The sequence below is a fragment of the Aphanomyces invadans genome, assembly GCF_000520115.1.
Source record: "Aphanomyces invadans strain NJM9701 unplaced genomic scaffold supercont1.32, whole genome shotgun sequence".
NCBI classification, from domain to species: domain Eukaryota; phylum Oomycota; class Saprolegniomycetes; order Saprolegniales; family Verrucalvaceae; genus Aphanomyces; species Aphanomyces invadans.
The window spans coordinates 404,390-429,593 of NW_008580177.1; the positions used below are offsets into that span (position 1 = coordinate 404,390).

Here is a 25,204-nt window from a genome sequence, read left to right on the forward strand (position 1 = left end):
TATGAACTGTATACTGTAATACGATTTCAACATTAAGTTTTCAGAGGTCATTTGAACGCGTTTTGAAATTTCAAATGTGAGGCAGTGTCGATGACAAGTAGGAAAAGGCATTCAGCAAAATATCATCGCATGTTTCAAGCGGCATTACAAGAGGCGTCAAATGGATTATGTTTGTGATCTCGTGGAGAAAATTACCGATAGATGTTTCTCCGCTGGGAAAAACTTGTGCACTGTTGACGTTCTTACTGCCATGCAGTGGTCGCTGCAAGCGTGGGAGTGCGTGACATCAACGACAATTCGATACTGCTGGAGTCACACGGGTATTGTTACTCGTGAAGCACTATTCGATCAGCTTCATTCGGTGCGGATCACCTCAGGCCATTCGATTGCAAGTTTGCTCAACTGAGCCCAACATCACCTTTACAATGTAATGTTTGTGCTTTATTGTGTTTCCGAATGTCTGTTAGAATTTATATTTTGAAGGTGGAGCTAAATGGATTCGTAGTTACTCCGGAGTACAAAGTTATTTCACGACATTTGAAATTTGCACAAAAACAGGATTTCTATAGGAAAGTTATATTGCCATTGAATTTTCATGATGTCCCATGATACAATTGTCCCACCCACACGGGCGAAGCAAAACGTGCCGTGGACAAGCCAAATTTTGCAAATGAGGTCATTGTGGCTCTGTGCCTCATGGATACCTAGCTATTTAAATGATAGATTGGGCATGAATGGACTCGTGCAGCCGTTGGCATGTCCGTGGCGGTGTTGCCGGGTGTTCACGAAAACGCATAGAAATATTCTTCGTATATTAATATTTCATTTTTGAAATTTCGGATTTTTCATACATATGTGTACTTGGAAGGTCGCGATGCCGGTTACCACGGTCGTATCCGGTGTTGTCGACACCAGCGAACAAATTGCGAAGCGGCACAAGCCGAAGTGGGTCGTCATGCCGCGCATTACGCTGGAGCTGCTTCGGAAGCGATCGGAGCACAATGAAGGGATTGTGTCCACCCTGGAAGAGATATCTTTGCACCAAGAAGAGATTGAGAAGATCGAAGTGATTGGGACGCTGTGCCGCAAACTGCGCATCTTGTACTTGCAAAACAATATCATCGAAAAGATCGAAGACTTGACGCACATGAAGGACCTGCGGTACTTGAACCTGGCGCTGAACAACATCAAGAAGATCGAAGGCCTCGGGTAATGCGTGTGCGCCGCCGCACGCTTCGAGTGATGTGGCTTTGTCGTGGCGTAGGTCGTGCGAATTCCTTGAAAAACTCGACCTGACCGTCAACTTTATCGACGTCGACGAGCTCGAAGAGTCGATCGTACGTTGGTGCAAACAAGTGCCTCGCTGACGGTGTGCGACGAGTAGAACCACTTGAAGCCCCGGGTGCATCTCAAGGAGCTCTTCATGCTCGGGAATCCAGCGCAGGCGGACTGGGACAACTTTAGTCATTACGTGATTGCGTCGCTGCCGCAGCTTCAGCAACTGGATGGGAAAGACATCACAAAGAGCGATCGGATCAAAGCGCTGCAAAAGCTTCCCGTTTTCAACGTTTGTTGCTCCCGTCGATGCCGATCGACGCCGTCACGTTTCGTTCTAGCGAGAGCTAGCTGCCCTCATCGCGGCCAAGCGCCACCGAGACGCCGTCGACGTCATTCCTGTCGTCTCTGGTAAAGCCACGGACATCTCCCACGACGATGGCGCGACGCGCGACACGAACCAGGACGAAAAACTCCCGTACACACCACAAACCCGACGCCGTACGTGGATCGATGCAAGGACCGCACGTGACCACGTTGCAGACATGTACATGGAGTTGGCCGAGCAAAAAGAGGAAGAAGAAGCGCGGAAGAGATCCAACTTGCCAAGAGATCGAGACTACGAACGGGAGCACCACGACGCGTTGGCAACGGCGAGGTACGTCCGATGGCCCATGGCGTCGCCACCACACGGTCGTGTAGACATGTCGAAGCGGAAGGTGCGATTCGTCAATGCAACGAAGGCAAGGTACGGCAGCTATGGCGAGCAACCGACGTGCGTCGCCCGTTGATTCGCGCGTAGTGGGAATTTCGCATGGACGACGAAACCAAGCCGGGGTTTGTTTTGGTCGAAGTCGGTGTCCCCAAGTTTCTCGACTCGTCGCTCATTCACGTCGACATGCACCCAACGTACGTGACGATCGTCATCAAGAACAAGGTGCTTCGTCTGCGGTTTCCAGAAGAGGTCGGGTCTTCACGACGCGGTTTGGTTTTCACTTTATCGAGTGCAGGTCAAGTGCGACCAAGGCACCGCGCTGCGGTCGAAAACGACGGGGGCTCTCCAGCTCACGGTGGAAAAGGTCGACCCGTCCAGCGTCCAACGTGCTCAGCGCGCACGTGCCCGCCGCCAAGACGACGCTGACGTCAAGACCAACCAGGCGACGCACGACGCGCGACCACGCACCATTCAAGACCAGGTCGCCGTCGATTCAACGTGTCTTTCCAATGCTCAACGTTGTGGTGTAGCTGCTCAAATCCGCCGCGGTGTCGGTACGAGGGCTTGTGGCGCGGCCCACCGATGCCGCTGACCTCGCAGACAAGCGCATCAACGTCGTCTCGACCAAAGCGCTGCGGCGGGATGGTCCGATCAACAACGACGATGATGACGACGACAACGAACCGCCCATGCTGTTTTGAGACAAAGGTGTCGGATCGCCGAATCACACGCTGTCCCTTGGTAGGTTTGCGTCCCACTAAAAATACCATTCGAAACAGGCATGCTGGGACAGGGGGTGTTGACAAAGGGGGGGCGGCGCGCGCGCGCAACTCGAGAGTAGAGTCGGTCCACAACATCGCGAAATCTCGACTTGGGCAGTATGTGCGGTCTCCACTCACGCCGCCCACTCGATGTGGCTCGTTGCTTCATGGCCGCTTCTTCTCGACGCATGATAGAGTGTGGGTTGGGTATGACCTGAATGGCGTCGTTCGAGATGACGATGTTGGAACGAATTGAGTCGGCATGCCGTGCACGGCGGGGAAAGAAACGGTGGTCCTCGGGCGGTCAATTAGGCCCGCATGTCGTCTCCACGTTGGAGTCCAGCAAACTTTGTCGTTTGTTGCCGACCCCACTCGTTTGAGTTGGTTCCGTCCGACGTCCCGGTCGGCTCTTCTTCCTCCTTCGGGCCACTCCACCGTGCTCCACATGCCGCGGGGCCACGTCCCCATGGACAACAGACGTAGGGGGTCCGTGTCGTCGGCCCGATTCTTCGGCGCCCCTTCATGGCCGTGACGAGAGTGCCGACATGAGTCGAGCAATCGCCGAACCTGTCTTCTAGCGTTAGTAGCGTAGCCACTCGAATCATTGAAACAATGCGAACGTGGCATCATGCGCTGCCCTTGGAAACGATTGTACGGGTCCATGCGACGCCACTCGACGCGGGCGAACGACTTGATTCCTGGAAGGCGTCACATTTCACACAACGATGGGCCACTCGTACTTGAGATTCGACTTTTCGCGTCATGTCGGCGTCGGACGGGCAGATGTGGATGTCGATGCGCTTGATTTGCGCATTCACGTGCACCCTGGATGCGTACTTGGCAGTCCCTGAGTCCGCCGAAGCTGCTCCACACGCACCTGTGCCAACTATGCTTTGAACTCTTCCCAGGCGAGAGGTGACTGTGCCTTGGCATCCCCAGCCGCCGCAAAACACGGTGTCCAACATGGCAATTCCACGGCCGACGCCACCGTCGTCGTCGCTGGTAATCGCCAATCGCTTCATGATCATCTTGAGTCGAACTGTGCTCGAGTCCTCAACGGCTCCAACCCAACTGCCATCAAAGGCCACCGCAATGGCGGCAGCTGCCCTCAGCACGTCGTCGTCAAGCACAAAACACCGTGCAGCAGCACCCCCTTCGCCACCAATACAGCAGAACAATGCATCATATTCGGCGCTGTCACTGACAAAACTGACCACTGCTGCGCCGTCCCCGCCGCCTGCAAACATCCATCAAAGCACCACCTCCAACGACCACCAGCGCCACCATCACGCTGTCTCCAGCTCAGCTCAGCACAGTACCGTCCTCGTCGCCGCCTCCTTCAACGGCAAAACCAAGTTGCACAGTCTACGCCGCCGCCGCCTACCGCGTCCGAGACGGCACCCCCAACGACTACCAGCAACACCAACCAACACCAACCCGATGGAGTCGCAATGAAGACCGCCACGGTTTTGCCGTCGCCTCCGTCTACTACTGTCGCCACCACCAGTTGGCCGTCCAAGTCGCCGTGGTTGCATCTTCGAATAACGTTTCCGCCGTTCCAATTCCAACCTACAGAGGTGCGCCAGTTAACTACGATCCCGCGATAAGCCCGACGCCCACCCTTCCACCACGTGAGGGAGGGTCACGTTGTTCGACGAAGTTGGGGGAAACTTGAGCATGCTGGACACGAGCTCCACATCAACTTCCTGACCGTTGTTCCTCGCTATTCCGCTGAGATTGGCACAAGAGTTCCCTCTTGTGACAGGAGGGCGGTTGATGGAAATTTGGTGGAGTCAGTGTCCGCCCCGGCCAACGCGACGTTATCACCACAATCTTTAAGTCCAGCCTCAATATTGCCGTCGGATGGCGATCTTCTTGTCTCAACGTTTCCACGAGGAATGATGTCAAGTACAACGACCCAACTTGCAACAACGTCGTTGCCGCCGTCTACCACCGCGGGAAGTCGTCATGGGGAAAGGACAGCCGTGGTTGGCAATGTTCCTGCCAAAACCGTGGCGAACGCTGGCAACTTGACCATGGCCAAGTCCATGGTTGGCCTGCTCGCCTGCCTCCTTGTCGTCACGGGGGTTGTAGCGGCCAAGTACTTCGTCGAATCCAAGTGCCTTCGACGCTCGCATATGCTATATTCCGGCGAGGCAGACGAATTCGCGTCTATGGCAAGGATGCATCCTCTGTCGTCAACGCTTGAAGATTTCGCAAGCATCGAGTTGGTCTTTTCGGCGCCGTTGCATTCGCAAGCATACATTTTCTAGGTTGGTACAGCCTTACAGCCGTCAAAGAACGAGAGACCTTCATCCATACGAGTGCAACTTGCGTTGGTGAGACTACGGCTCTGTCACGTCAATGTAAGCAACGCGGAGAGGGTGCTTGAGGCGGCAACAGGAAGTAGTGTCTGCAAGTCCTGCCCGCATGAACGCTATCGAGTTGTACCAGACGCGGGAAGCGCATCTTGACCATGTTCTCGCTGACGGTTACACGACCAACATTCTGATCATCCGGAAAACAAGCCAGGGGGCTTATTTCCAATTCCAGTGCCGCGGCATCCGTCGTCGCGAAGAAGACGTGGGAGCCCGGTCGTTCGTGGAAGGCAAGCACCATAACGGACCTCGCTATTTCGTGGTGGTGGCAGTCGCTGACGACACGGATGAGTCAATTCGCACACGGAATTCGTTCGTTTGATGCTTCGTCGATGTCAGCCACAACGGCGGCGGCGGCTAGCGAGGAAAATTCCGTCGACAACACAACTCACGTCCTCGGAGTTGCCCATCGCTCCGCTTCGTCGCTCGTGGCGCATCTTCAGTCGATCGTGTGGCTGACGTATCGAAAAGATTTTGCGCAAATGATTCCATACAATTTCACCAGCGATGCTGGATGGGGCTGCATGCTTCGGTCAGCACAAATGTTGCTGTGTGAAGCCCTTCTGCGAAATCTCGCGATTCATGCCGATCGCCGCTTCCAGTGGGACGATATATCGGCCGAGCTCTCTCCCTCAGTTGTGCAGATTTTGCGGTCCTTCGTCGATTCCCCATCCTCCAAGTGCACATTTGGTCTCCATCGAATGGTCCAGGTCGGCATGCAGTACGATATGTTGCCAGGGGAATGGTACGGACCGACGACAGCCGCTCAAGTATTGCGTGATTTAGTCAACGAAGAAACGGACATTGGCAACCTTAACTTGCGCATGTACGTTCCACAAGACGGCGTCATCTACACAGATGAAGTCAACAAGTTGTGTATCACGTCATTCGTGAAGCCCGCTGCTGCTGCTGCGACGTGTTTGAACTCGAACTCGTCGTCGTCATTCTACGATCCTCTGTTCAACCTTCCTCAAGTGGACGTCGCCGCGGGCTGGACTCATTCATTGCTCATCTTGGTTCCTCTGCGTCTCGGGCTCGAAAAGATCAACACCACGTATATCCCAGGTAAATCTGGTGCTGTTTTATGTGTTCTCACGCGTGTCGGCAGCGTTGACCGCGTTCTTTTCGTTCCCCCAGTCCGTCGGCATCATTGGCGGCAAACGCGGGCATTCCGTGTATTTTGTCGGTGCGCGCGGTACGCGGCAATTTTCGAAATGACGTTTTCGCGCGCTTTTTTGTGATGTCGTGCGGGTTTTCATTCGTGTAGGACACCAATTTCATATACTTGACCCCCACACAGTTCATCCGACACCCGATGCCGACGACGCTGCATTCCCGACGGCGGTATGATTTTTGATGGTTGTTCAGTCACCCTGACACTGTGCATGCCCATGCCAGACGCACGCGCGTACGATTCACTCGACAGACCATCTCGTCATGGAGGTGGATTACATTGATCCATCTCTGGCCCTTGGATTTCTGTGCAAGTCTCGCTCCGAGTACGATGACTTGACCGCGAGGGTGGCCGCGCTGTCTGCCACACACACGTGCCCAATTTCCATTGCAGGGGCACGACCAGATTATGCACAAGACACGTCGGAATTGCACTCGGTCTCGGGCGATTCGGCGACAGACGGCGGGGACGTTGACGACGAGGACGATTACGTTTTGATTTAGGACAGGTTTCACTGGTATATGCGGATTGAATCATGTACACGATCGATGAGCGCCCACATGAGGCGGGATTCCTGCTGCGCCTTGGCCACCGACATGACCCATTTGGAAGCAACTTGCCAGTAGTATGCGTATATGGATGCACGTAGATGCTGCAACGAATCTGGAAGGAGGGCGTATCGGTACATGTACCGCGTCCACATCGTTTCTGCGTTGGCCCTTACGACAGGGGGAAAGACATATCTACGTGTGCATGCGCCGTTCATCGCTTCGCAGAAAAGTCCAGCCATCGCTTCGCACATCTTGAGCCACATCACCTGGACGGCAGCGCGCCGCCGCCGTTTGGTGGAGTCGCGCGCCGGCTTCTCCTCGCCTGATTTTTGCTGCATTTGATTGGTTAATTTTTCGAATCCCGACGTTCTGATTGGTTGATGCATTCTCTGCGATCCGGTGGTACATTGTTCAAAATTGAGCATCGTACGGAAGCAGACGATGGTGGACACCTCGGCGACAGCGGCCAGCATGGCAACAACGCGAAGCAGCGCCAAACGACCTCGCGCGGAAGATGTTCGTGACGCAGCTATATCTTCTCGTCCACCACCCCCGCTGCGTGTAAGCCCTCGACCGGCCTCTGCCGCCTCCGGTGTTGCAGCTGCCTCAAAGCCCGACAAAATTCCAGACGACCTTGACCCGAGTCTCATGACAGAACGCCAGCAAATTGCCTTCCTTTTGCGCCAGTCTGCTCAAGCCACGACTGCTTCTTCTGATGATAGCGATGAAGACCGCAAGCCAGCGCGAACGTCTTCTAGACCGACCAAATCGTCCACGGCAGTTCCAACCTCCGTTGCAAATAAGGAAAACGACCCATCTCGTCGAAGAAAACCTGCACCAAAGAGAGCTTGTCCGACTGCTCGTTCCAGCATGGGTACGACCACCTCGGTGCCGATGGACACGACTCGGTGCTGCTTGTGCACGTCTTGGACAGATTCGTTGTTCCTTTGCGGGCATTGCGACAAGAAGTATCCGACCCAAAAAGCGCTTGGTCATGCCGTGTGACCCCTCAGGAGCAGTGCACCCACGACATTCATCAACGAACACGGCGTCATCACATGCATGTCGCATCAACTCTTGCACTACTTCGACCACACACACCGCAGGTTTATGTTTCGCGTATCGGTACGCCTTCGAACCTAATGCCCGCGCTATAAACCCATGTGACCTGTCCATGTTCTTGCGTCTTTCGCCCATGGCTTTACGATCGTCGGCCCAGATTTCACGCACCTGCTTCTTCCGGGCGGCGCAACCCAAGACAAACATTCTTCCCAAGAGAATACAGGAAATCGTCCAAAACAAATGCATCTCGGCACAGATTGGTTTTCAATACACCAACGGTCGTGGAGACTACTGCAATCGCAGTGACTGCGGCAAAGACAGTATTCCATTGCACAGCACCATGTTATGATTGTGCACTTGACGAGGAGGCGCTTCGTCCGCGATCGCGAGCACTGGATCGCAATCATCCCATCAATCGACGGGACTTCCTTGAGACCACACCAGTGAGCAGTGCAGAGTTAGTGGCGTCGATCGTTGACCGTCGAGACAACACTACCGCTCCGTAGAGCTCTGGGTCCGATCGTCGCCGGGCCTACGGAACGATTCCTTCATGTGTTTGAAAAAGCTGATAGAAACTTATTTGGGAAACGACCCAGATTGACATCGAAGGTCCTTAAATAATTTTCAGTGATAAATGAGGTGAAAATGATCAGCAACAAACACGCACGAATCGAAGCAGCCATATTTTCGAAGCAGCCATAAATTTTTGTATCTATTGATAATTACGTGGATATCGAGACAGCTTGGCCGAGCGGTTAAGGCGATAGACTAGAAATCTATTGGGGTCACCCGCGTGAGTTCAAATCTCACAGCTGTCGAAACTTTTGCTCGACAATCTTCACCGTCGAAAGCAGTCGCCGCAATTGCAGCAGTAGTTCTTGTATGTTTGTCTTCCCCACTGGTTTTGTTTATCACACGATAGTGTAGGTGTAGATTAGTAGTCTGTATTGCTCCATACATCGAAGTTCGTGTCACAATTGTTGGCCCAGTCTGGCTGTGATGTGGTCCAGTTCGACTTGATTGCCTTGAACGTTGGAAGGGATTTGTCGTTGAATAGCGTCGAGTGTACGTGGTGACCGTAGCGACTGGCGACATGAACGACACATGCTTCGAGCTGATCTGGTGAGTGCACGTGTTGGATGACCCCCCAGAGATCGGGAAACTGGTTTTGGCACTTCGTTCGCATCATGGCCAAGACGTGATCCCGCGGTGTGTCGACATGCAACGGCGGGAATTCGCGGACAAGTGCCAAATATTGCAACGCCGTCTCGTATATCGAGGCGGACGAAGCCGACATTGCCGCTGGGTTTTGAAGCAGCGACGACGCGACCATGACGCCAGCGCATCCTGTGTACTGGAGACACTCCATTGCATGGTCCCTTGACTCGATTCCTCCGTTAGCTAGCACTGGAATGGACACAGATTGCCGAATGTGACGGATCGCATCCCAATTGCACGACCCTTCGTGATGCCGTTGACTGCGCAGGCGACCGTGAACAGTGAGCATCGAGCAACCTGCCGCTTCTAGTCTTCAAAACAGTACGGAGATAAGAGTTGCACAGGGTTGGAGTGACGTCGTTTTCGAGCTGTCACCAACAACTCTCGACAGTGATTCCTACCTCTTGGCCAATGCAACGGATGCTCCTATATCTTCTTGGATGCGAATTTTGCATGAAATGGGAACACAAGCCACTCGGACCATGGCTCGCACAATCTCTTCGATGCGATCAGGAGTGTCCAAGAGGTACGCGCCAAAGTGGCCTGTGCGTGCACAGCGCTGAGGACATCCAAGGTTCAGATCGATGCCTTCGCAGCGGTGCTGGAGAAGGGTCACAGCTTTGGCGAGAAGCACGGGATCGTTTCCCGCCAATTGTACAATGAGCGGTCGATCTTCGGTTGCGGTGGCGAAAAATTGATGCGATATGTCGCCTGTCGAATGACCAGGCGCGGCGTCTGAAGCCGCCACGATATCCGACGCCACAAGCATAGGGGTGAACGCCAACTGACATCCCAATCGACGTGTGAGAAGACGGAAGGCGAGCTCCGACTGGCGCACCATTGGGGCGCACACCAACTGCGGCGAGCCCAGCACATTCCTGTACCACGCGCACGCGTCCGCCGCCGCCATGAAGTGCTTTTTCCAATCATCCGGATAACTGTATCACCACCTGATTGGTGGTTGAAGTTCGCGATGTCCGGTTAAAATATTTTATCCGGCTCACGGTGTGTTTCCGTGCCATTCTTCGCCAAGCATCACGCACCATGTCGCCGCACAAGTCCCTGGAACTGTTCAAGTTCACGCTCTACGTGACAGGTACGGGGCATATGCACACCATCATGATGGATGTAATATAACTCTTATCCTGCAGTGCCCATCCTGACCACGTACGTGTACATGCAGCCTGAAATCGTGAAGGAAATCGTCACGCGGGTAAGCTGGTGGATTGCAAGCACGTATCGATCGTCGCGTCTTGGTTTCTGAATGCTTTCTAGCTGGACTACATCAACTACCCTGCGCAAGAATTGACTCGCGATGAAGTGATGGAAAAACTGAAGAAAGGTCAACAGGATCGCAAGCGCAGTTAAAGAGCACCATTGCGACACTGTATAACGTGAATGTACCGATCTAACGCCCATGGGAAGCGTGCTCGCATCAACAAGCAACCCCCATTTGACGATTTCATCGAGCAGTCCCGGTGCACGCCTTCAGCCACTCGACCATGGCATCTAACAGTGTCCCAGTTGACGTCTGTGGCGTCGAATGAAAGACACACACCGGTTCCTAGCGCTACATGAGTTGCCGGAGCGCATGTGCGTCGTCCATAGGTGCCTTCCCCTGCACACCTGTTTAGCTGCGATGTCCTCGATCATGCTTGGTTTGCACACAACAGCGCACTTAAGAGAGTCCGAAAATTTGAAATACGATCCGAAGCGTCACGGAGATGGGGACGGATCTGCCGCTCCACGTGGACGGCGACGAGCTTCTGGATGCAGGGTCCCCCACAGGAACTCTACGATGGACACCTCTTCAGTACGCTTCTGCAGCTGGGGACATGGCAATGGCGACGGCCTTGCTCCAGAGAGACAATACCATTGTCCACCAAGTTGGTCAAGTACGTCATGCACTCACATGCCTGACCTAACGTGAGTTTGTCCGGTGCACAGACACAGACAAAGTACACATCCCTCCATATCGCTGTTCAAGGTGGACACAAGGACCTGGTGAAGCTGCTTCTCGACAACGGAGCCATCGTCGACGCCGCAGACACCGTGTGCGAGTCCTGACCTTTCGACTTTTCTGCTCACTCTGGTTATGGTTGGCAGCGTGGCTTCACCCCTCTCCACATCGCTGCCACGATGGGCCTCCAAGATATGGTAGCACTCTTGCTCGAGCGAAATGCCGCACAACTGCCGTCCAAGGTATGTGCAGTCCTCTACCACCAAGGCGGTGGAGGCTTGGCTCGACCACGTGCCCCTCCCGATCGACTTGACTAGGCGGGTACACTCCCCATCGAATGCGCCTACGCAAGAGGGTTCCACGAGATTGTGGCGCTGCTTGGTCCATCGACGCCGTCATCGACTCCACGTACTGTTTCGCCACCATCGATGCATCATTCCATGTCGTTTCCTGCGACGTGTAGCGGCGGACACGGGAGTCCGCGCGTGGCTTTCGTTCATTGGGTTGGGCCAATACGCCCATGCATTTGAACAGGGAGGATTCGACGATCTCCACTTTATCCACCAGATCGGGCTGACGACGGAAGATGTCGTGGGTTTGGGAGTTGTCAAGCGCGGCCACCAGCTCAAGCTCAAACGGTTGTATCAAATCGAACGGTTCATCGCACACGACGACTCGGATACCCACAGCAGCCCCAGCGACGAAAGCAGCGACGACAGCAGCGACGACGAGGACGGACCGGCGTAGCGTGCCAGCGCCTCCAGCGTTGCGAACAGAGCTGGGAACGATGGTGGCCATGGTGGCCGCGATTTCTTGACCATCACATCGAAATGTTGTTTCGCATTGACGCTGACATGACCGGCCGCTGGACCTCGTTCTTGTTCCATGACGAAAACAGCTTGTCTGCCCGAGTAAAGGCAACGCGTGTCATGGTGGTAGGGTGTGGTGGAGTGTGACATGGGGCTTCTACTGTGGATCGCCCAACGGGCCCATGGACTTCCTGGACGCGACTGGGGGCTTCATGATAGCTTGCTGTGGACGCTGGTGCAAGCTGTTTGCAGGATTCAAGCATGTGTGCCATGACATGCACACTGCGGACGTCGATGCTACGAACGCATCACTTCGAACATGGACACTCCACGAGTTTGACGCAGCGCGAATCCTGGAACAATCAGGCGCAGCTAGCGTAGTTTACGTGAGGCCTGGGCGTGACGACGAAACATAGTCGGTGGGAGTGAATTTGTCTATATCTATTACTGTGTGGAAAAGGCGGAAGCAGCTAGAAACTGGGCGGCGCCAACTGCTGTTCGCTTGTGTCGATCCCATGTTCGTCCGTGAATTCCTGCGGCGGTGGGGTAACCATTTTGCCCAACAGAATGCCCAGCCCTTCAATGAGAGCCAACAACGTGCCACCGATGACAGCTTGGGTGAGCGCGGCCCGCGGCCCCGAGCGCATGGCAAGGGTCCCACCCGTGGCAGCTCCGGCCAAGATCGAGTTCCACGGATCTTCCTTCTGACGCACCGCCGCCAACGAGCAATCGTACGACGAAAACAAACACCCCCAGATCGCAAATTGACCTGCGAGCATGGGACTGCGCGCCTTGACAGCAAACACGGCACCGCGAATACGTTCACCGGGAGGCGAGTTGCGGGCACCCTTGATCGAGTGAAAGATGCCGCCACCGACAGCACCCATGCCAAAGGCACTCCCCATGTCTTCCAGGATACGCCACGGACACGGTTCGCGTTCCATGGCCTTCGACGTCAATTCCGGTATTTGCTCGGTCCATCTTCGACCAACAACTCCCGCAACGGTGATTGGTCCAAATCCTCGACACGGGATTGGCCAACACATCTCACAAAATGCAGGTGGAAACTGGTCGTCAATTGGGAATTCCGCTGCTTATGCGGAATTCTTCGTCGTCCGGATACGACCCGAAACGGTGCTCGCCGAAATCTTTGTAACTCCCACATCATGTATAATTAGCTTCGAGTGTCAAATCCACCAACGCCACGAGAACCGACTCCGCGGCTCCACGTCCAAGCGAGGCGCGCGAAGCACACACACCACTTGGATGGCGGAGATCGCGTACTATGACGGGGATCTGTCGGATGCCCTGACAAAGCTCAACCAGATCATGGCCAAGCTCGCCAAGGCTCCCCCTGGCATCAAGTCCGAGGTACGATCGAACGCGAGGTTAACAACACAACGACATGAACTCATGCATCATTTGGCGCTTCTAGGTGCTTGTCGAAGCGGAAAAGAAGCTCAAGGAGGTCATCGACCTGAAGAAAGGGTTTTCGCTGGCACTGCGACAAGTTACAGACCGCGAAGAGATCAAGTCGTATCGAGAGGTAAAGCTGCACCTTCATCAAGGACGTCTAGCCCGTGGAGTTGATAAAACACACTAGAAAAACGACGTCTATGCCGCGCGTGTCGAAGAACTGACGCGCGAAGTGAAGTGGGCAAAGTCCGAAACCGACAGGAATGGGCTGTTTGGCGACGCCAAGGCGAAAGCGTCCAAAGTGCCCACGGGCAACACAGACCTGCTAAACAAGGCGCAGGAACTCCAAGGAAAAACCGAGGTCTCGTTGAAGAACACGCAGAAAATGATTGAAAACTCGAAAGAAGTCGCACTTGCGACGGGCGAAACCTTGCGGGAACAGCGAAACCAACTCAACGCGATCACGGAGGAAGTGATGCGCATGGACGACGGCGTGGCCCGCGCCAACAAGGTAGGCGCTGCCCTTTTCCACAACTTCGACGATTCATACCTTACAACTTTACCCTCGGCTAGCTCATGCGGACGTTCACACGGAGAATGGCAACGGACCGCCTCATTCTGTTCTTTACATTTCTCGTGTTTGCTGGCATCGTCGGCATCATCGTGTACTCCAAGGCCAATCCAGACCAAAACACGTTCTACGTGCCAGACCAAGTCAAACCCCCGGATCCGGGTACGTGCGGACGACACGTCGTCATCGTCACGAGTGGGCGACGTAGGGGTGATTACCAACGCGACCGGGATCAACTCTTTTATCAACAATACCCAGAACAGCATTACGGGCAAGTAATGCGTAGCACTGGAGCTGTATGGCGCCGTTCGAGGTTGCTTCGACCGTTTTGTTCTTATCAATCTATTCCACTCTGACGAGAGATGGCGATGGATCGATGGTGGCCACCTGCATCGGGCATGCCCTCTGTGAGTTATCACGACTGTCTTGTACACAACATTGCGCTTGCAAAGTGGGTTGCATGATGTTTCGGACAAGCCGCTTCCTGCGATGGATTGGACTGGGAAAGGAAGCGCCTGGATTCACGCGGAGGTGTCCATGTGGAAGAGGCAGTGGTCGTACGGGTTACGAGAGGGCTGGAAGCAACACGGGTTCTACCTCGTCATCTTAATGCTTCTACCGTCCCCAGCACCGTTCCAGTGGCGCTGGCATGCCGGCAATGTGCCATCAGCGAGCTGCAGAAGGTCTTGCAATTTTCGCGACGTTTCGATCTTGACATCACTCGATGTGGTTAAAACGTATCAGTTAAAGTTGTACTGGTGAGTCCAAGTCCATTTAACGTGGAAATTGTAACGCATTTTGCTTACAGTGTGAACAGAATTTACCCATTTAGCTCACCACGTCAAAACAATTGCGCTTAGGTAAAACAAACGAACCAATCACAATGTCAAGATTGGTGATAACATTTGGGTGGCCACCACGACAGGTGCCGTCGCCAAGGTGGTGGGGAAGTCGCCATTCCGAGATATGCGCCGCGGCGGTCGGTCCGAACAGCGTGGAAGTTGAGCAGGAGGCGCACCATTTTACCAACTGACCCCCTCTGCGTGGGGTGAACAGTTAAAGTTGGTGCGAATAGCAACACCCTCGTGTTTTAATGTGTCATTTGCCTGACGGGGACTTGTCCCAAACATGCTGGCCGGTGTTGGAGTGGCGCCGAAGTAGACTCATCCTCTACAATAGGCACGCGCCGGCGACGGCCAGTGGGTGATGGCTGCCGAGGCAGTGCCGATCTTTATGTTTGGCGTTGCATCGGAAAAGGCGGGAGGGGATATCTTTTTCTTGCGAGCAAAGCGATCGTGGTGGACGAATGGCACTTTATAACTTTTCACATGGCCCTTTGGTTGCCGTTGTGTTATACGCAGTGCCGAGATCAATTGCCGCGCCTCGTCACTGCGACTCCGTGGTCGTTTGGGTAGCCACTGGTGGTGTACGAACCGGCCACATCGTCACATCGCGTCCATGCGGGTTGGCATCATGAAAACAGACCACTGGGACGAGCACAAATCAGTTGTCCAGCCCACATTCCCTGCGTCCTTTTAAACAACCTGACGGGAGATTGAAGCAAAGGTCCGATGGATGTTATCCTTTGTCACGTGTCGACGCTGGCACATGCGCCTGCGATCTTCACTCTACTAGTGGCCCTGGATCGAGGGCGATCTAGACGACCCAGTTTGTGACTTCCTGGGGCACCTTTTCTTGGCCATTGTCGTCGAGTTGGGCGACGCGGGCATCCAAGTCGTGGCTAAGATGCCACCAACTGGCATCCGACTCGGTATGTGTGAGCAAGCGTTGAAATCGAGCAAACGCGAGCGAATCCTGCACCGAGAAGAGAGGCTCGAGTCTCGCCGGGTTGACGCCGCGTGCACCGTCTTGCAGCTCCAAGATATCTTCCACGAGCACTTGCACCTACACGCCGTGGTCACGAATTCCCACTTTCTTCTCCAGCGACGGCAGTACCTCATGGCGCTCCAACTCGGCCCCTCGATTTGGATTGTACATGTCCCAGAGGCTCTACATTGACGATCTCAACCAACTCGGTCCCACGACTAGCACACACACACACACACACACACGGCACCTTGACATCGAGGTAATTCAACTGCTTCTTGGGCTGGAGCGTGCGTAGGAAAGCGAGGCGGTGGGTTGTCGACGGAAGGTCCATCGCGGCGCTCAGCGTGCCGTAGCTCTCCGATTGCATCTATAGACACGACGGAGGGGAATCGAGTCAACGACGAAAGGGCGGCGCAAAGCCCGTACTTCCAGGAGCCGCGACACAGTGCGATCAAACGCAAACGCTTCGTCGATCACGTTCTTGGTCGATTCGTCCGGGACGACGAGATCGTTCGGGGCCGCGTCGGCGAGGCAGTACAGCTGCACCTTTTTGTCGTACATGCAGTCGACAAACGTGATAAAGCGGCGCGTCTGGTTGACGTACTGGACGTGCATGCGAGGAATGTCTTGGAGGAACACGGTGTGGAAGGCCTGGCACCCATGACGTTGAACACGAACGCAATTGCAACGGCATACCTCTGCAATCGCGAGGTAATCCGCGGCCCCCAGCGGTTTATCACACACGTCTGTGAACGAGAGCAAGCACACGTTGTGCTTGGGTGCAGCGTGGGGGACATCGACGACACGTCCTTGGGTGCGGAGCTTCATGCTGCGGATGGTTTCGTTCTAGGCCACCGCCGTCGCATGAGGACGATGTCAAAGCGCCACCAACGGCGTGGGACGCATCTTACGTTGGCCAGTGTCTTGAATGACTCGTAAAACAGTCGGTGATTCGCGTCGTTGAGAGGATGCCGGTACATCTCGTGGAGTTGAGCCTGGCCCTTGAGTTTGCGATAGTCCGTCGACGATGCTTCGAGGGAGTGCACGATGCAGGATGTTTGGAGAAGGTCGATAAAGGGCACGAACAAATCGCGCTGGATGCCGTTGTTGTACAGGTCCTAACAAGCACCGGTGAAAAAACGTGCGGTGAACACTCAGCACGGGCGAAGAAAGCCGACCAGGCGGGAAATTTCAAAACAAGAACGGCAGTGCAAGCAAGTGTGCTGCACCACCGCCAAGACCAACGACGCCAACGTGACATGGACTTGTCGGTGTAGAGCACAGCAGCCAGCGTACCGTGGGAGGTCGGTTCGACGTGGCGACGACGATGCTCCCCGCGTCGATCATGGCCGAGAAGAGGCGCCGCAAGATGAGCGCGTCCGCGACATCGGTAACTTGGAACTCGTCAAAGCAAAGCACACGCGATGTTTGCATGAGCTCGGCCGTGAGATGCGGAATCGGGTCGCCGACATGCCCCTCCTTGCGCAGTTGGTGCATGTTCGCGTGCACTTCCAACATGAACTTGTGGAAATGGACTCGGCGCTTGCTTTGCAGCGGTAAGTTGTCGAAGAACATGTCCATGAGAAAGGTCTAGCGGGACATTGCGATTTGAATTCCCGAGAACGTACTGGATGGGCACAAGTGTGTGCATGAACATGATGTACCTTGCCACAACCGACGCCTCCATACAAATACACTCCTTTCGGCACGTTGCCACGTTGTGGATTCGACGCCGCGCTGCTCGACGGCGCTACGGTGCTTCGAAATCGATCCCACAGAGAAGGAGAACGGTCTGCGGGAGCAACGACTGAAGGCGGTGGTGGAAGTGGTGTCGCCACCAGTTGATCTTGCAGAGCTTGCAAATGACGCAGAGCATGCAGTTGCACAGGATCTTCTACAATCTCTTTGGATGCGACGGCATCTTGATAGATATCCAAGAGCGAGCGTGTTGACATGGATCGGATCGTGGCCAAGACGCCGCCACGCCGCCGGAGGAGCATCATCTTGGCACGACGATGTCACCAATTAAATCCGCGGCCTCTTGTGTTGTCGCGCAACCTGGTCGTTTTTCTTCCATTTTAGCCAATCCATTCCAATTTCAAGCTGAATTTTAACCAATCCATACCGTTGAATTGAATTTTCTACATGATTTTGGGGTATTTTCATTCGAACCAATGACCTATTTTTTGTGTTTCCATACACCAATCATATCCTTCTTCAAGAAATTCATCAGCCAATCCAAAATTACAAAGTGCATGCTCGTGAAATACACGTCGAAACTGAAACCGTAAATTCGCGCGGTACGTGGCAGCGTGCGCGATCTCATGGCGCGCGCTGCCCCCGAACGCAGAGAGGGGGGGAAGCGCTGCCGAGCGCTGCGTGCATCCGCGATACCAGTGTCTTTGGCCGACGTGTGTTCTTTGCGCATGATTCTCGTCGACGTCGCGATGGCCTAAAAATACCCCATCTATCTTTGCAAGATGCCGACGTCGTGTGTGATTTGACAGTGTCGGGTGGGATGTGCAAAATGACGCCCTTTCCTCGCGCTGGTGGGAGACGTGGCCCATTTTTGCATTGGACGAACGATGCGGTGTCGCTGGCGTGTCGTCGGCCTCGTGTGCCTCCTCGTCTGGCCATCGACAGCGTTGGGTACAGGTAATTGAACTCCCCCCCCGGGCGTCCTCGACGTGCCAACACTCTACGAGTAGTGCACCAACACGCAATCGAGTCGACCACTGAACCAACGTCACCGCTGTATCGACCCCCCACCGCCGATTCCCCCGCGACGATGTCGTCCCCGGCGCCGACAACTCGAGCACCCACCATGAAAAAGTGCAGCCCCAAGCCAACCGCGAAAAAGTCGTGCGCCCCAAAGACGACCATGTCGTCCCCTCCTCCTAAAAAGTCCTGTGCCCCCAAAACAACGCCCCCCCTTCCCCCAAAGAAATCGTGCGCCCCGAAGCCGTCGCCACCAACCCCCACGAAATCATGCGCTCCGAAACCCACTCCAACTTCGATGGCCCCCGACACGCAGGTCGAGACCCCCAACGACGCCCCGTCCAAGCCGACCCCACAGGCACCTCGATGCATGGGATTCTGGGGAGCCTGCCATGCCACTCTCGGTCCATCGTGCACGCAAGGATCGACCTGCGTCAATGGAACGTGCCGCCCCGTTCGCGTGGGTTTCGAACAGTGCGGCGGCAAAGACTGGCTCGCGTCGTCCGTGTGCGGCACCGACCTGGGCTGGACATGTGTGCGGCAAGCGCCGTTCTTTGCGCAGTGCTTGCCCGTGGCAACCCTGCAGTGCTCCAACTCGTCGTAGCATCTCCCGTCCAAGCGCCACAGCTCGCTCACAGACAACCGCATTTTGTTTTGTGCGTGCAGGATAGCGTCGCTCGTTTGAGAATCCACGACTTCCATGTCACGGCGCTTGGCGGCGGCCTTGGCACGATCGATAGACCACACACAATGCCATGGCGCCGCGTACAAAGTGGACAAACGGCACATGCACCACTGGAACGTGGCGTCGTAGGTCGATATATCGCACCAACAGTCAACGACGAAGATGGCCAAAGGCAGAGCCAGATCCGAGAGCCATGCGCTTGTTGTGACCGAAAACACAATGCCATCGCGACGACTCGTCGTCCACCAGACGGGACGGTAGACGTGGATTGCCACGGTCTAGATGGAGGATGCACGCCGCGGTGGGCATGCGAGGTCGACGTGCAGCAACCAAAACGCGACGGCAACTTGGTTACGTCTATCGCGTCGGTGCGTCCCCAACTAGACCAGGCGTTCAAACTGGATGCCTTGAACGTACTGGCCACGCAAACTACGACCGACGACGTCCTGGAATCGACGGGGGTCGCTTCGAAACATCTCGGCCGCTTCGCGGTTGAGCGGGTCGTCCGGGTTGGGCTCGTAGAAGAGGTAGATGAGGCCGTAGATGACAGCATTGATGTCGAGCACGGGTTTCCAGTCTTCGCGAAGAATATTCAAACACACGTTGCCGTCGAGATCGATATTGGGGTGGTAGATCTTGGTCATGCAACGCACTTTGGGCGGCTCATGTGGGTAGAACTGGAGGGAAGGCGCCGTGAAGAACGCCACACGTTCAAGGCGGACGTACCGATGGAATTTTGAACGTAAAGGTGTAGGCAGCTCCAGTCCACAACCCCGTGTCGACAGTAATCCGAACGTGGAAGTTTGTCAGGTCGTTCGAGTCGGGAAAACTCACGACAGCAGCCGACCCTCCGTCGAGTTCGGCAATGTCTACGTCCCCATTCACGTCCCACGAACGAGGTGTGGCGCACGTGTACCTTTTTGAATGCGGATTTCGCCGGGGGTGCGCTTCTTTTCCTTGGACTTGCGTGTGCCACGACCAAGACCCATGATCTTGATTCCCCCCGGCGCAGGAGGTGCGGCGGCCGATGCACGAGTATTGGCATCATCGTTTAATGCAGGCACACTGTCCTCAGTAGCAGGTGGGGCTGGGGCAGCGGCCGCCGCCGCCGCCGCTGCTTCCCTTTCGGCTTGCTCCTTCTTCTTCTTCAGCATGATCATGGCGCTCGACTTGTCCTGTGCGTGCTCGGCGCGCGGCACTTGGGGTTTGCTCTGTTGTTGGAGTTTTGCAATGGCAGGAAAAAGACCTCCCAAATTTTATGTTTGGAAATCGGACGAACATGCGACAGGACGACGCTACGATGAACGAGCGCGTCCCGCCGCTCAATCTCGGGGATTTGACTCACAACGACTTTAACGCGAGCAGCCAGCACCCCACATACCACTGCCAAGATCATGAGGATGTGGCGTTCTTAAAGCTGCAAGGTCCAAAGCGCCGTCGTTGCAGGGCCATCGGCGTTGGTTCCCCCTGGCGGATACAACCTGAAGTCGATATCATGGACAGCCAGAACGATGCCACGATGGGAATTCCTTGTATGAACAAGGAAAACATCGTTCGTGCTCGCGTCGACGGCCCTGTAGCGCGTTTGCGAACGTAGCTATAGCAACTACAGCCTCAGCGACGGTGCTTCGACAAGCATGCAGGTGGAGCATGCACTCATGGAGGTAGTATGCCCATCTCGACTGACGATTCGATGTACATGGGCTGTTGCGCAGCCCGGGGACGCCAACCTTTGCATGTAGCAGGTCGAGTGGCAACACAATTGTCAAGAGCCTGCCGATATTGGGAGAAAAAACCTTTACGAAATTATATATTGGGACAATACGTATACAGTATGCATTTTCAAAGGCGGAGGCGCCACCCCAAGTCACTTTCCAAGAAGATACGACGCGGAACCACGATGAGCACGTTGACAAGCGCCGACATGGGAGAGCTGAAGCGGCCGTCGACCCGCCTGCATGCGCCCCCTGGCGGTGGCACGAGCTGGAGTTTTGGCGACGACTCGTCAACAGCGGATGCACCTAAAGCCAAGGCCAAAGGCCGAGGCGGCAACAGCGGATCGAACGTCACGAGTGACGCATCTCCGTTTTCGCACTTCCCGCCCCCAGCCCCGACGTCTGCCTCATCCGCCACGTCAAATGGCGCTTCTGTCCCTGCGGCTCCGGCCGGCACCGTGGCAAAATCGTCGTCAAACCGCCGTGCCCATTCCACGGCCCGCATCGCCGTGCTCAAGACCAAGACCGATGAGCATGTCGTGGATGATTTTGCAGTCAACTTCACGCATGCGTTGGCACCCAGCGTTTCGTACGAAATGGTCACGGTTCCATCCCTTGAAGATCTGCCGTATGCGGCCAACAAGTTGGCGGTCCATGGCGGGTTTGACGGCGTCGTCGTGTTTGGGCTTCTCAACACGTCGGACGCGTTGTTTTCCGTCTATTCCACCAGCATCCTGTCCGCGCTCATTCAAATCAGCATTGCCGCCGTCAAACCAATTGTCCGCGCCATCTTTGTCGGCGAACCGCGCGTAGCGTCGGTAAAGGCAAAGGGCGGGTACGGCGCCGAATTCGCCGCGACGATTGAAGACCTCGTCCAACTCGGCGGGTTCATCCATCGTCCAACGTCCACTGCGTCGGTGTCTTCCTCGTTGGCCGCTCCGCGCGCGTCCGCCCACCACGCAACTGCCGCAGATGTCCATGCCGACAACAACGTTTTCCCCGATGCTATCAAGTCTGCGCCACGATCGGTGCAAGACACACTGGCAGCACTACGAGCGTCGTTGTACGAACATGGAGCTCGGTACGTCCTTCCTTCTTCTTTGCAACTAGCTTGTTCATCTTGGATGCATTGGCTTGGCTGAAATGCTGGGGTGACTACGTCGTCGGGTTGTGTTGAAATGCTTCCATGGAAGTTCGTTGTGCCGACAAAATTGGCGGCATCGTGGGGTGCCAGCGCAAGCGGCCAAGCCGTGCGTCGTCGGTGGCGTGTATTTGTGGCATGGCTCGACGTGTGGCTTACGTCGCGCGCTGTGTAGCGGCATCGTCGGTCTCGGGCGCAAGTTCCGCATCATGGACGACGACAACAGTCGCACGCTCGACCTGGGCGAATTCACAAAGGCCATTCGGGAGCATGCGTTGAACCTGTCCAAGGCCGAAGTCGCGGACCTGTTTGCATTCTTTGACGACGACCGCAGCGGCCAGATCAGCTACGATGAATTCCTTGTGGGCATCCGCGGTGAATTAAACGACCGGCGCCAGCAGCTCGTCCTCCTCGCGTTCGCGGTCGTGGATGCGGACGGCAACGGGATCCTCGAGCTCGACGACATCATTGCCAAGTACAATGCGGACAAACACCCGGACGTGATCAGCGGCAAGCGCACCAAGCACGACGTGTTTCGCGAGTTTCTCGACACATTTGACGGCGGCGAGAAGGACGGAAAGGTCCACCCGTCCGAGTTTCTCCGGTACTATGCAAACTTGAGCGCGAGCATCGACAACGATGACTACTTTGAGCTCATGATTCGCAACGCGTGGCACATTTCGGGCGGCGAAGGCTGGTCCGCCAACTCGACGTGCCGCCGCGTTCTCGTCACGCTTGACGATGGCACGCAGCGTGTGGAAGAAGTCAAGAACGACATTGGCATCCACACCAAGGAAGCGATCGCTGCTGCGCTCAAGGCGCAGGGCACGGATGCGGCGACCATCGCGACGTCGGGCTACGTCGAGAACGTGACCAAGGCGCCGAAACCTGGCAAAAAACTGCAGCATGGCGCAGGCGACAGCTCGATTGTGTTTGGATAGAACCGATAACCAACCATCCCGCGATGGGGCATTTGAACGCCTGCGGGTTGGAATAACGTTGGTGGATGATGAAAAGCATGGAGGACTCGTCAACTCGTAGAGCAACGGCGCACGGTGGCGCGATTGGCACCATGTCTGCGTGTCAATGGGGCATCTCTCGACGGGATGCCGACGGCACAGAGAAAGCAGTCGGTAGGGTCAGCGAATGATCACGGCACGCGGGACGGAATATGCCACAGCGTCATGGCGCCGACTCCGACGCAAGCGTCATGCCGGGCCGAGACAACGTTCCAAAGATAGCAACGCGCTGTGCCCGATCAAGATGGCGGTGTGCGACCTATTTTCGGCCACATGGGCACACATGGCAGTGTTCGATGACGCCTGCCAAGGAAGTTCTCGACGCCCTGGATTGCATCCCGAACGACCACGTGCCTCCAACGCGTGCCCCGATGGCATCCACGGCCGCTTCTGGCGCGTCCAACGACAAACCATCGGACAGCGACAAAACGCCCGAGAAAGAAGAGAAGAAGCGCAGGATTCCGCCGATTGTGTTTGTGCCGCTGCTTGGCGCATTTCTCGTCATCACGATTGTCCCGTCCGTCGTGAGCAACGTGATCAACAAGACCCCGGCGCCGACTCCCGCCCCGGCCTCGAATGGCGGAACCACGACCGGGTTTGGCGAAGGCATGGCGACCCCAACGCCAGCGCCCAACTCGGTCCCCGCCACCACCACGACCCGCACGCCCATGACAACGTCCCCCACGCCGTCCGGGCCGCCCGAATTTTCGATCTCGACCGTGTTGCAATCTCGCGTGTGGGATATTGGGTATCACGCGCCATCGCGAACATTCCTCGGCATCAACGACTCGTTGGTGTGGGCGCTGCCGACAATAGCGACCACGGCCGCCGCCGCGTTCTTTGGCGGTGCTGGCGGTGGCCGTCGGCTGGACGCGGACGCGGCAGGGAATCTGTATGTCCTGAACGTCGGGGCCCGTGGCCGCGTGAACCACTACAGCGCTGCGTCCAACTACGCGACGGCCACTCAGTTGGCGACGGCGCTGTCGAATGTGGACCTGACAAGTGTCCTTGCGATGCCTTCAAGCACGGGGATGGATGTCGCCGCAGCGACACAACCCGGCGCAGTGCTTGGATGGAACACGTCGGCGCTGACGACGGCCGGCGTCGAGATCGTTGCCGCAAACGTCACCGACCCGTTTCTTGCCAACGACATGGTGTATCGAAATGGCGTCATCTACATGGCGGACGGCCCGTCGTCGTGCATCCGCCGCTTGACGCTGTCCACTGGCGTGACTGAAGTCGTCGCGGGCCAGTGCTTTTACAGCGGGCACGCGGACGGCGACGCGACCACGTCGACCTGGAACAGTCCATTCGGCATCGCCATGGACTACTACGGCGACTTGTACATCAGCGACACAATGAACCACGTCATTCGCAAGATCGACATGGCAACCAAGATCGTCACGACGATTGCCGGCAAGGTGCGGGCGCCGGGGCTTGTCAACAGCGCCACGAATGCGTCGTTGGGCCAGCTGAACGCGCCGCAAGGCCTGGCAATCGATCCGACCCTGCAGTGGAAGGCGACTGCTGGATCGTTTGCTCTGTATGTAGCCGACACGGGCAACAATTGCGTTCGCAAGATTACATGGGGCTAAGCCACATGACTGGCACGACTAAATAAGCACTCGAATTGCGCGCCATGCGCACGTTCATGGGGTCGTTTTCGTTGGTATGCGTGCCTAGCCCAACGACATGGGACGGCCACCACGACGGGAGGCCTCTGCGGCACGGTGCTGGTATGGCAAAAGTCGCACGGAATAATCGTCGCACGTCGCCGTCCGTGGTAGTAGCAGTTTAAATGCAAAGTGCGGAACGATGCTGCGTGAGACAACGAACATGTTCGACGTGTGAGCGAATCCCAACCTCCCCATCGAACTCACGCTGACGTCCACCGCAACAACTTCTGCAAGGACGTAGCCGAGTGCCCCGATTCGTTCGGCGATGACATGAAACGGGGCGGGTGAGCATTGCCGCCAAACAACAGGACTCGGCCATACCATTCAAATCGTCTCGTCATCTGGTATTCCACCACGCGGCGACAAATCAAGCTGGTAGTGCAAGGAAGAGGCGCTTCAAACACACGACTCGCATCTGCCAACTCCCTGTCAAGCGGACGAAACAAATGCCCCAGGCCACGCGCTAGCCACTGGAGCCGCGGCCCGTCAAATGGGCATCCCAGCTGCCCAGTGCCGCAACCACTGAGGCG

The 25,204-nt window shown here is 55.9% G+C and overlaps 12 protein-coding genes and 1 non-coding gene across 19 annotated transcripts; 9 read left to right on the forward strand and 4 right to left on the reverse strand.

Annotated features, from left to right (window-relative positions):
- The first annotated feature begins 923 nt into the window (after positions 1-923).
- On the forward strand, positions 924-3,152 carry H310_11590 (hypothetical protein). 7 transcript variants are annotated; one of them, XM_008878317.1, is made up of 10 exons: positions 924-1,209; positions 1,265-1,337; positions 1,385-1,567; positions 1,617-1,776; positions 1,819-1,933; positions 1,978-2,023; positions 2,078-2,239; positions 2,286-2,471; positions 2,521-2,731; positions 2,784-3,152. In XM_008878317.1, the coding sequence occupies exons 1-9, from the start codon at positions 956-958 to the stop codon at positions 2,689-2,691; spliced, it is 1,350 nt and encodes a 449-aa protein (XP_008876539.1). In that variant the 5' UTR covers positions 924-955; the 3' UTR covers positions 2,692-2,731; positions 2,784-3,152. The 7 variants fall into 7 exon arrangements, with proteins under 7 accessions (XP_008876539.1, XP_008876536.1, XP_008876534.1 ...); XM_008878314.1 differs by having other exon boundaries at positions 2,078-2,471; XM_008878312.1 differs by having other exon boundaries at positions 2,286-2,731.
- A 2,151-nt stretch (positions 3,153-5,303) lies between these two features.
- H310_11591 (hypothetical protein) lies at positions 5,304-6,881 on the forward strand. Its single transcript, XM_008878318.1, has 4 exons — positions 5,304-6,194; positions 6,238-6,324; positions 6,397-6,473; positions 6,528-6,881. Exons 1-4 carry the CDS (start codon positions 5,417-5,419, stop codon positions 6,804-6,806), a joined length of 1,221 nt encoding a protein of 406 aa, XP_008876540.1. The 5' UTR covers positions 5,304-5,416; the 3' UTR covers positions 6,807-6,881.
- A 1,772-nt stretch (positions 6,882-8,653) lies between these two features.
- H310_11592 lies at positions 8,654-8,734 on the forward strand. The gene has a single exon. It is a non-coding gene; the product is annotated as a tRNA-Ser (tRNA).
- Positions 8,735-8,828: 94 nt separating this feature from the next.
- On the reverse strand, positions 8,829-10,050 carry H310_11593 (hypothetical protein). The gene is made up of 2 exons (XM_008878319.1): positions 9,536-10,050; positions 8,829-9,445 (listed from the first exon to the last, which is right to left on the reverse strand). Exons 1-2 carry the CDS (start codon positions 10,042-10,044, stop codon positions 8,851-8,853), a joined length of 1,104 nt encoding a protein of 367 aa, XP_008876541.1. The 5' UTR covers positions 10,045-10,050; the 3' UTR covers positions 8,829-8,850.
- Positions 10,051-10,149: 99 nt separating this feature from the next.
- On the forward strand, positions 10,150-10,612 carry H310_11594 (hypothetical protein). The gene is made up of 3 exons (XM_008878320.1): positions 10,150-10,230; positions 10,286-10,347; positions 10,410-10,612. Exons 1-3 carry the CDS (start codon positions 10,179-10,181, stop codon positions 10,500-10,502), a joined length of 207 nt encoding a protein of 68 aa, XP_008876542.1. The 5' UTR covers positions 10,150-10,178; the 3' UTR covers positions 10,503-10,612.
- A 212-nt stretch (positions 10,613-10,824) lies between these two features.
- On the forward strand, positions 10,825-12,006 carry H310_11595 (hypothetical protein). Its single transcript, XM_008878321.1, has 5 exons — positions 10,825-11,029; positions 11,082-11,186; positions 11,241-11,336; positions 11,412-11,502; positions 11,558-12,006. The coding sequence occupies exons 1-5, from the start codon at positions 10,859-10,861 to the stop codon at positions 11,839-11,841; spliced, it is 747 nt and encodes a 248-aa protein (XP_008876543.1). The 5' UTR covers positions 10,825-10,858; the 3' UTR covers positions 11,842-12,006.
- A 300-nt stretch (positions 12,007-12,306) lies between these two features.
- H310_11596 (hypothetical protein) lies at positions 12,307-12,868 on the reverse strand. The gene has a single exon (XM_008878322.1). It carries the CDS (start codon positions 12,845-12,847, stop codon positions 12,374-12,376), a length of 474 nt encoding a protein of 157 aa, XP_008876544.1. The 5' UTR covers positions 12,848-12,868; the 3' UTR covers positions 12,307-12,373.
- Positions 12,869-13,080: 212 nt separating this feature from the next.
- H310_11597 (hypothetical protein) lies at positions 13,081-14,341 on the forward strand. Its single transcript, XM_008878323.1, has 5 exons — positions 13,081-13,274; positions 13,339-13,449; positions 13,507-13,830; positions 13,893-14,052; positions 14,099-14,341. Exons 1-5 carry the CDS (start codon positions 13,170-13,172, stop codon positions 14,167-14,169), a joined length of 771 nt encoding a protein of 256 aa, XP_008876545.1. The 5' UTR covers positions 13,081-13,169; the 3' UTR covers positions 14,170-14,341.
- A 1,099-nt stretch (positions 14,342-15,440) lies between these two features.
- H310_11598 (hypothetical protein) lies at positions 15,441-17,756 on the reverse strand. The gene is made up of 8 exons (XM_008878324.1): positions 17,385-17,756; positions 17,017-17,310; positions 16,632-16,838; positions 16,417-16,566; positions 16,147-16,371; positions 15,968-16,087; positions 15,847-15,900; positions 15,441-15,795 (listed from the first exon to the last, which is right to left on the reverse strand). The coding sequence occupies exons 1-8, from the start codon at positions 17,721-17,723 to the stop codon at positions 15,547-15,549; spliced, it is 1,638 nt and encodes a 545-aa protein (XP_008876546.1). The 5' UTR covers positions 17,724-17,756; the 3' UTR covers positions 15,441-15,546.
- Positions 17,757-18,276: 520 nt separating this feature from the next.
- H310_11599 (hypothetical protein) lies at positions 18,277-19,181 on the forward strand. Its single transcript, XM_008878325.1, has 2 exons — positions 18,277-18,375; positions 18,429-19,181. Exons 1-2 carry the CDS (start codon positions 18,306-18,308, stop codon positions 19,040-19,042), a joined length of 684 nt encoding a protein of 227 aa, XP_008876547.1. The 5' UTR covers positions 18,277-18,305; the 3' UTR covers positions 19,043-19,181.
- Positions 19,182-19,221: 40 nt separating this feature from the next.
- On the reverse strand, positions 19,222-20,340 carry H310_11600 (hypothetical protein). The gene is made up of 3 exons (XM_008878326.1): positions 20,040-20,340; positions 19,850-19,992; positions 19,222-19,800 (listed from the first exon to the last, which is right to left on the reverse strand). Exons 1-3 carry the CDS (start codon positions 20,281-20,283, stop codon positions 19,504-19,506), a joined length of 684 nt encoding a protein of 227 aa, XP_008876548.1. The 5' UTR covers positions 20,284-20,340; the 3' UTR covers positions 19,222-19,503.
- Positions 20,341-20,912: 572 nt separating this feature from the next.
- On the forward strand, positions 20,913-23,207 carry H310_11601 (hypothetical protein). The gene is made up of 2 exons (XM_008878327.1): positions 20,913-21,919; positions 22,155-23,207. The coding sequence occupies exons 1-2, from the start codon at positions 20,958-20,960 to the stop codon at positions 22,918-22,920; spliced, it is 1,728 nt and encodes a 575-aa protein (XP_008876549.1). The 5' UTR covers positions 20,913-20,957; the 3' UTR covers positions 22,921-23,207.
- A 66-nt stretch (positions 23,208-23,273) lies between these two features.
- On the forward strand, positions 23,274-25,187 carry H310_11602 (hypothetical protein). Its single transcript, XM_008878328.1, has one exon. The coding sequence runs from the start codon at positions 23,295-23,297 to the stop codon at positions 24,591-24,593; it is 1,299 nt and encodes a 432-aa protein (XP_008876550.1). The 5' UTR covers positions 23,274-23,294; the 3' UTR covers positions 24,594-25,187.
- The last annotated feature ends 17 nt before the right edge of the window (positions 25,188-25,204 follow it).

Bases quoted from the DNA above. Each gene is read 5' to 3' on its own strand.
- H310_11601 (XM_008878327.1), top strand. From the start codon at position 20,958: ATGCATTTTCAAAGGCGGAGGCGCCACCCCAAGTCACTTTCCAAGAAG. The intron at 21,920-22,154 runs GTACGTCCTTCC...CGCGCTGTGTAG, and splicing joins TTGTACGAACATGGAGCTCG to CGGCATCGTCGGTCTCGGGC.
- H310_11593 (XM_008878319.1), bottom strand. From the start codon at position 10,044: ATGGCGGCGGCGGACGCGTGCGCGTGGTACAGGAATGTGCTGGGCTCG. The intron at 9,446-9,535 runs GTAGGAATCACT...ACTGTTTTGAAG, and splicing joins TCCGTTGCATTGGCCAAGAG to ACTAGAAGCGGCAGGTTGCT.
- H310_11598 (XM_008878324.1), bottom strand. From the start codon at position 17,723: ATGATGCTCCTCCGGCGGCGTGGCGGCGTCTTGGCCACGATCCGATCC. The intron at 17,311-17,384 runs GTACATCATGTT...ATGTCCCGCTAG, and splicing joins GAGGCGTCGGTTGTGGCAAG to ACCTTTCTCATGGACATGTT. The intron at 16,088-16,146 runs GTACGGGCTTTG...TCGTGTCTATAG, and splicing joins CTGTGTCGCGGCTCCTGGAA to ATGCAATCGGAGAGCTACGG.
- H310_11602 (XM_008878328.1), top strand. From the start codon at position 23,295: ATGACGCCTGCCAAGGAAGTTCTCGACGCCCTGGATTGCATCCCGAAC.
- H310_11600 (XM_008878326.1), bottom strand. From the start codon at position 20,283: ATGATCATGCTGAAGAAGAAGAAGGAGCAAGCCGAAAGGGAAGCAGCG. The intron at 19,993-20,039 runs GTACACGTGCGC...ATGGGGACGTAG, and splicing joins CGAAATCCGCATTCAAAAAG to ACATTGCCGAACTCGACGGA. The intron at 19,801-19,849 runs GTACGTCCGCCT...CCTTCCCTCCAG, and splicing joins TTACGTTCAAAATTCCATCG to TTCTACCCACATGAGCCGCC.
- H310_11591 (XM_008878318.1), top strand. From the start codon at position 5,417: ATGAGTCAATTCGCACACGGAATTCGTTCGTTTGATGCTTCGTCGATG. The intron at 6,195-6,237 runs GTAAATCTGGTG...GCGTGTCGGCAG, and splicing joins CAACACCACGTATATCCCAG to CGTTGACCGCGTTCTTTTCG. The intron at 6,325-6,396 runs GTACGCGGCAAT...TCATTCGTGTAG, and splicing joins GTATTTTGTCGGTGCGCGCG to GACACCAATTTCATATACTT.
- H310_11596 (XM_008878322.1), bottom strand. From the start codon at position 12,847: ATGGAACGCGAACCGTGTCCGTGGCGTATCCTGGAAGACATGGGGAGT.
- H310_11595 (XM_008878321.1), top strand. From the start codon at position 10,859: ATGGGGACGGATCTGCCGCTCCACGTGGACGGCGACGAGCTTCTGGAT. The intron at 11,030-11,081 runs GTACGTCATGCA...TCCGGTGCACAG, and splicing joins TTGTCCACCAAGTTGGTCAA to ACACAGACAAAGTACACATC. The intron at 11,503-11,557 runs GTACTGTTTCGC...TGCGACGTGTAG, and splicing joins GACGCCGTCATCGACTCCAC to CGGCGGACACGGGAGTCCGC.
- H310_11599 (XM_008878325.1), top strand. From the start codon at position 18,306: ATGCGGTGTCGCTGGCGTGTCGTCGGCCTCGTGTGCCTCCTCGTCTGG. The intron at 18,376-18,428 runs GTAATTGAACTC...CTCTACGAGTAG, and splicing joins ATCGACAGCGTTGGGTACAG to TGCACCAACACGCAATCGAG.
- H310_11597 (XM_008878323.1), top strand. From the start codon at position 13,170: ATGGCGGAGATCGCGTACTATGACGGGGATCTGTCGGATGCCCTGACA. The intron at 13,450-13,506 runs GTAAAGCTGCAC...AAAACACACTAG, and splicing joins AGATCAAGTCGTATCGAGAG to AAAAACGACGTCTATGCCGC. The intron at 14,053-14,098 runs GTACGTGCGGAC...TGGGCGACGTAG, and splicing joins AGTCAAACCCCCGGATCCGG to GGGTGATTACCAACGCGACC.
- H310_11594 (XM_008878320.1), top strand. From the start codon at position 10,179: ATGTCGCCGCACAAGTCCCTGGAACTGTTCAAGTTCACGCTCTACGTG. The intron at 10,231-10,285 runs GTACGGGGCATA...CTTATCCTGCAG, and splicing joins GTTCACGCTCTACGTGACAG to TGCCCATCCTGACCACGTAC. The intron at 10,348-10,409 runs GTAAGCTGGTGG...AATGCTTTCTAG, and splicing joins TGAAGGAAATCGTCACGCGG to CTGGACTACATCAACTACCC.
- H310_11590 (XM_008878316.1), top strand. From the start codon at position 956: ATGCCGCGCATTACGCTGGAGCTGCTTCGGAAGCGATCGGAGCACAAT. The intron at 1,210-1,264 runs GTAATGCGTGTG...GTCGTGGCGTAG, and splicing joins AAGAAGATCGAAGGCCTCGG to GTCGTGCGAATTCCTTGAAA. The intron at 1,777-1,818 runs GTACGTGGATCG...ACCACGTTGCAG, and splicing joins CACACCACAAACCCGACGCC to ACATGTACATGGAGTTGGCC.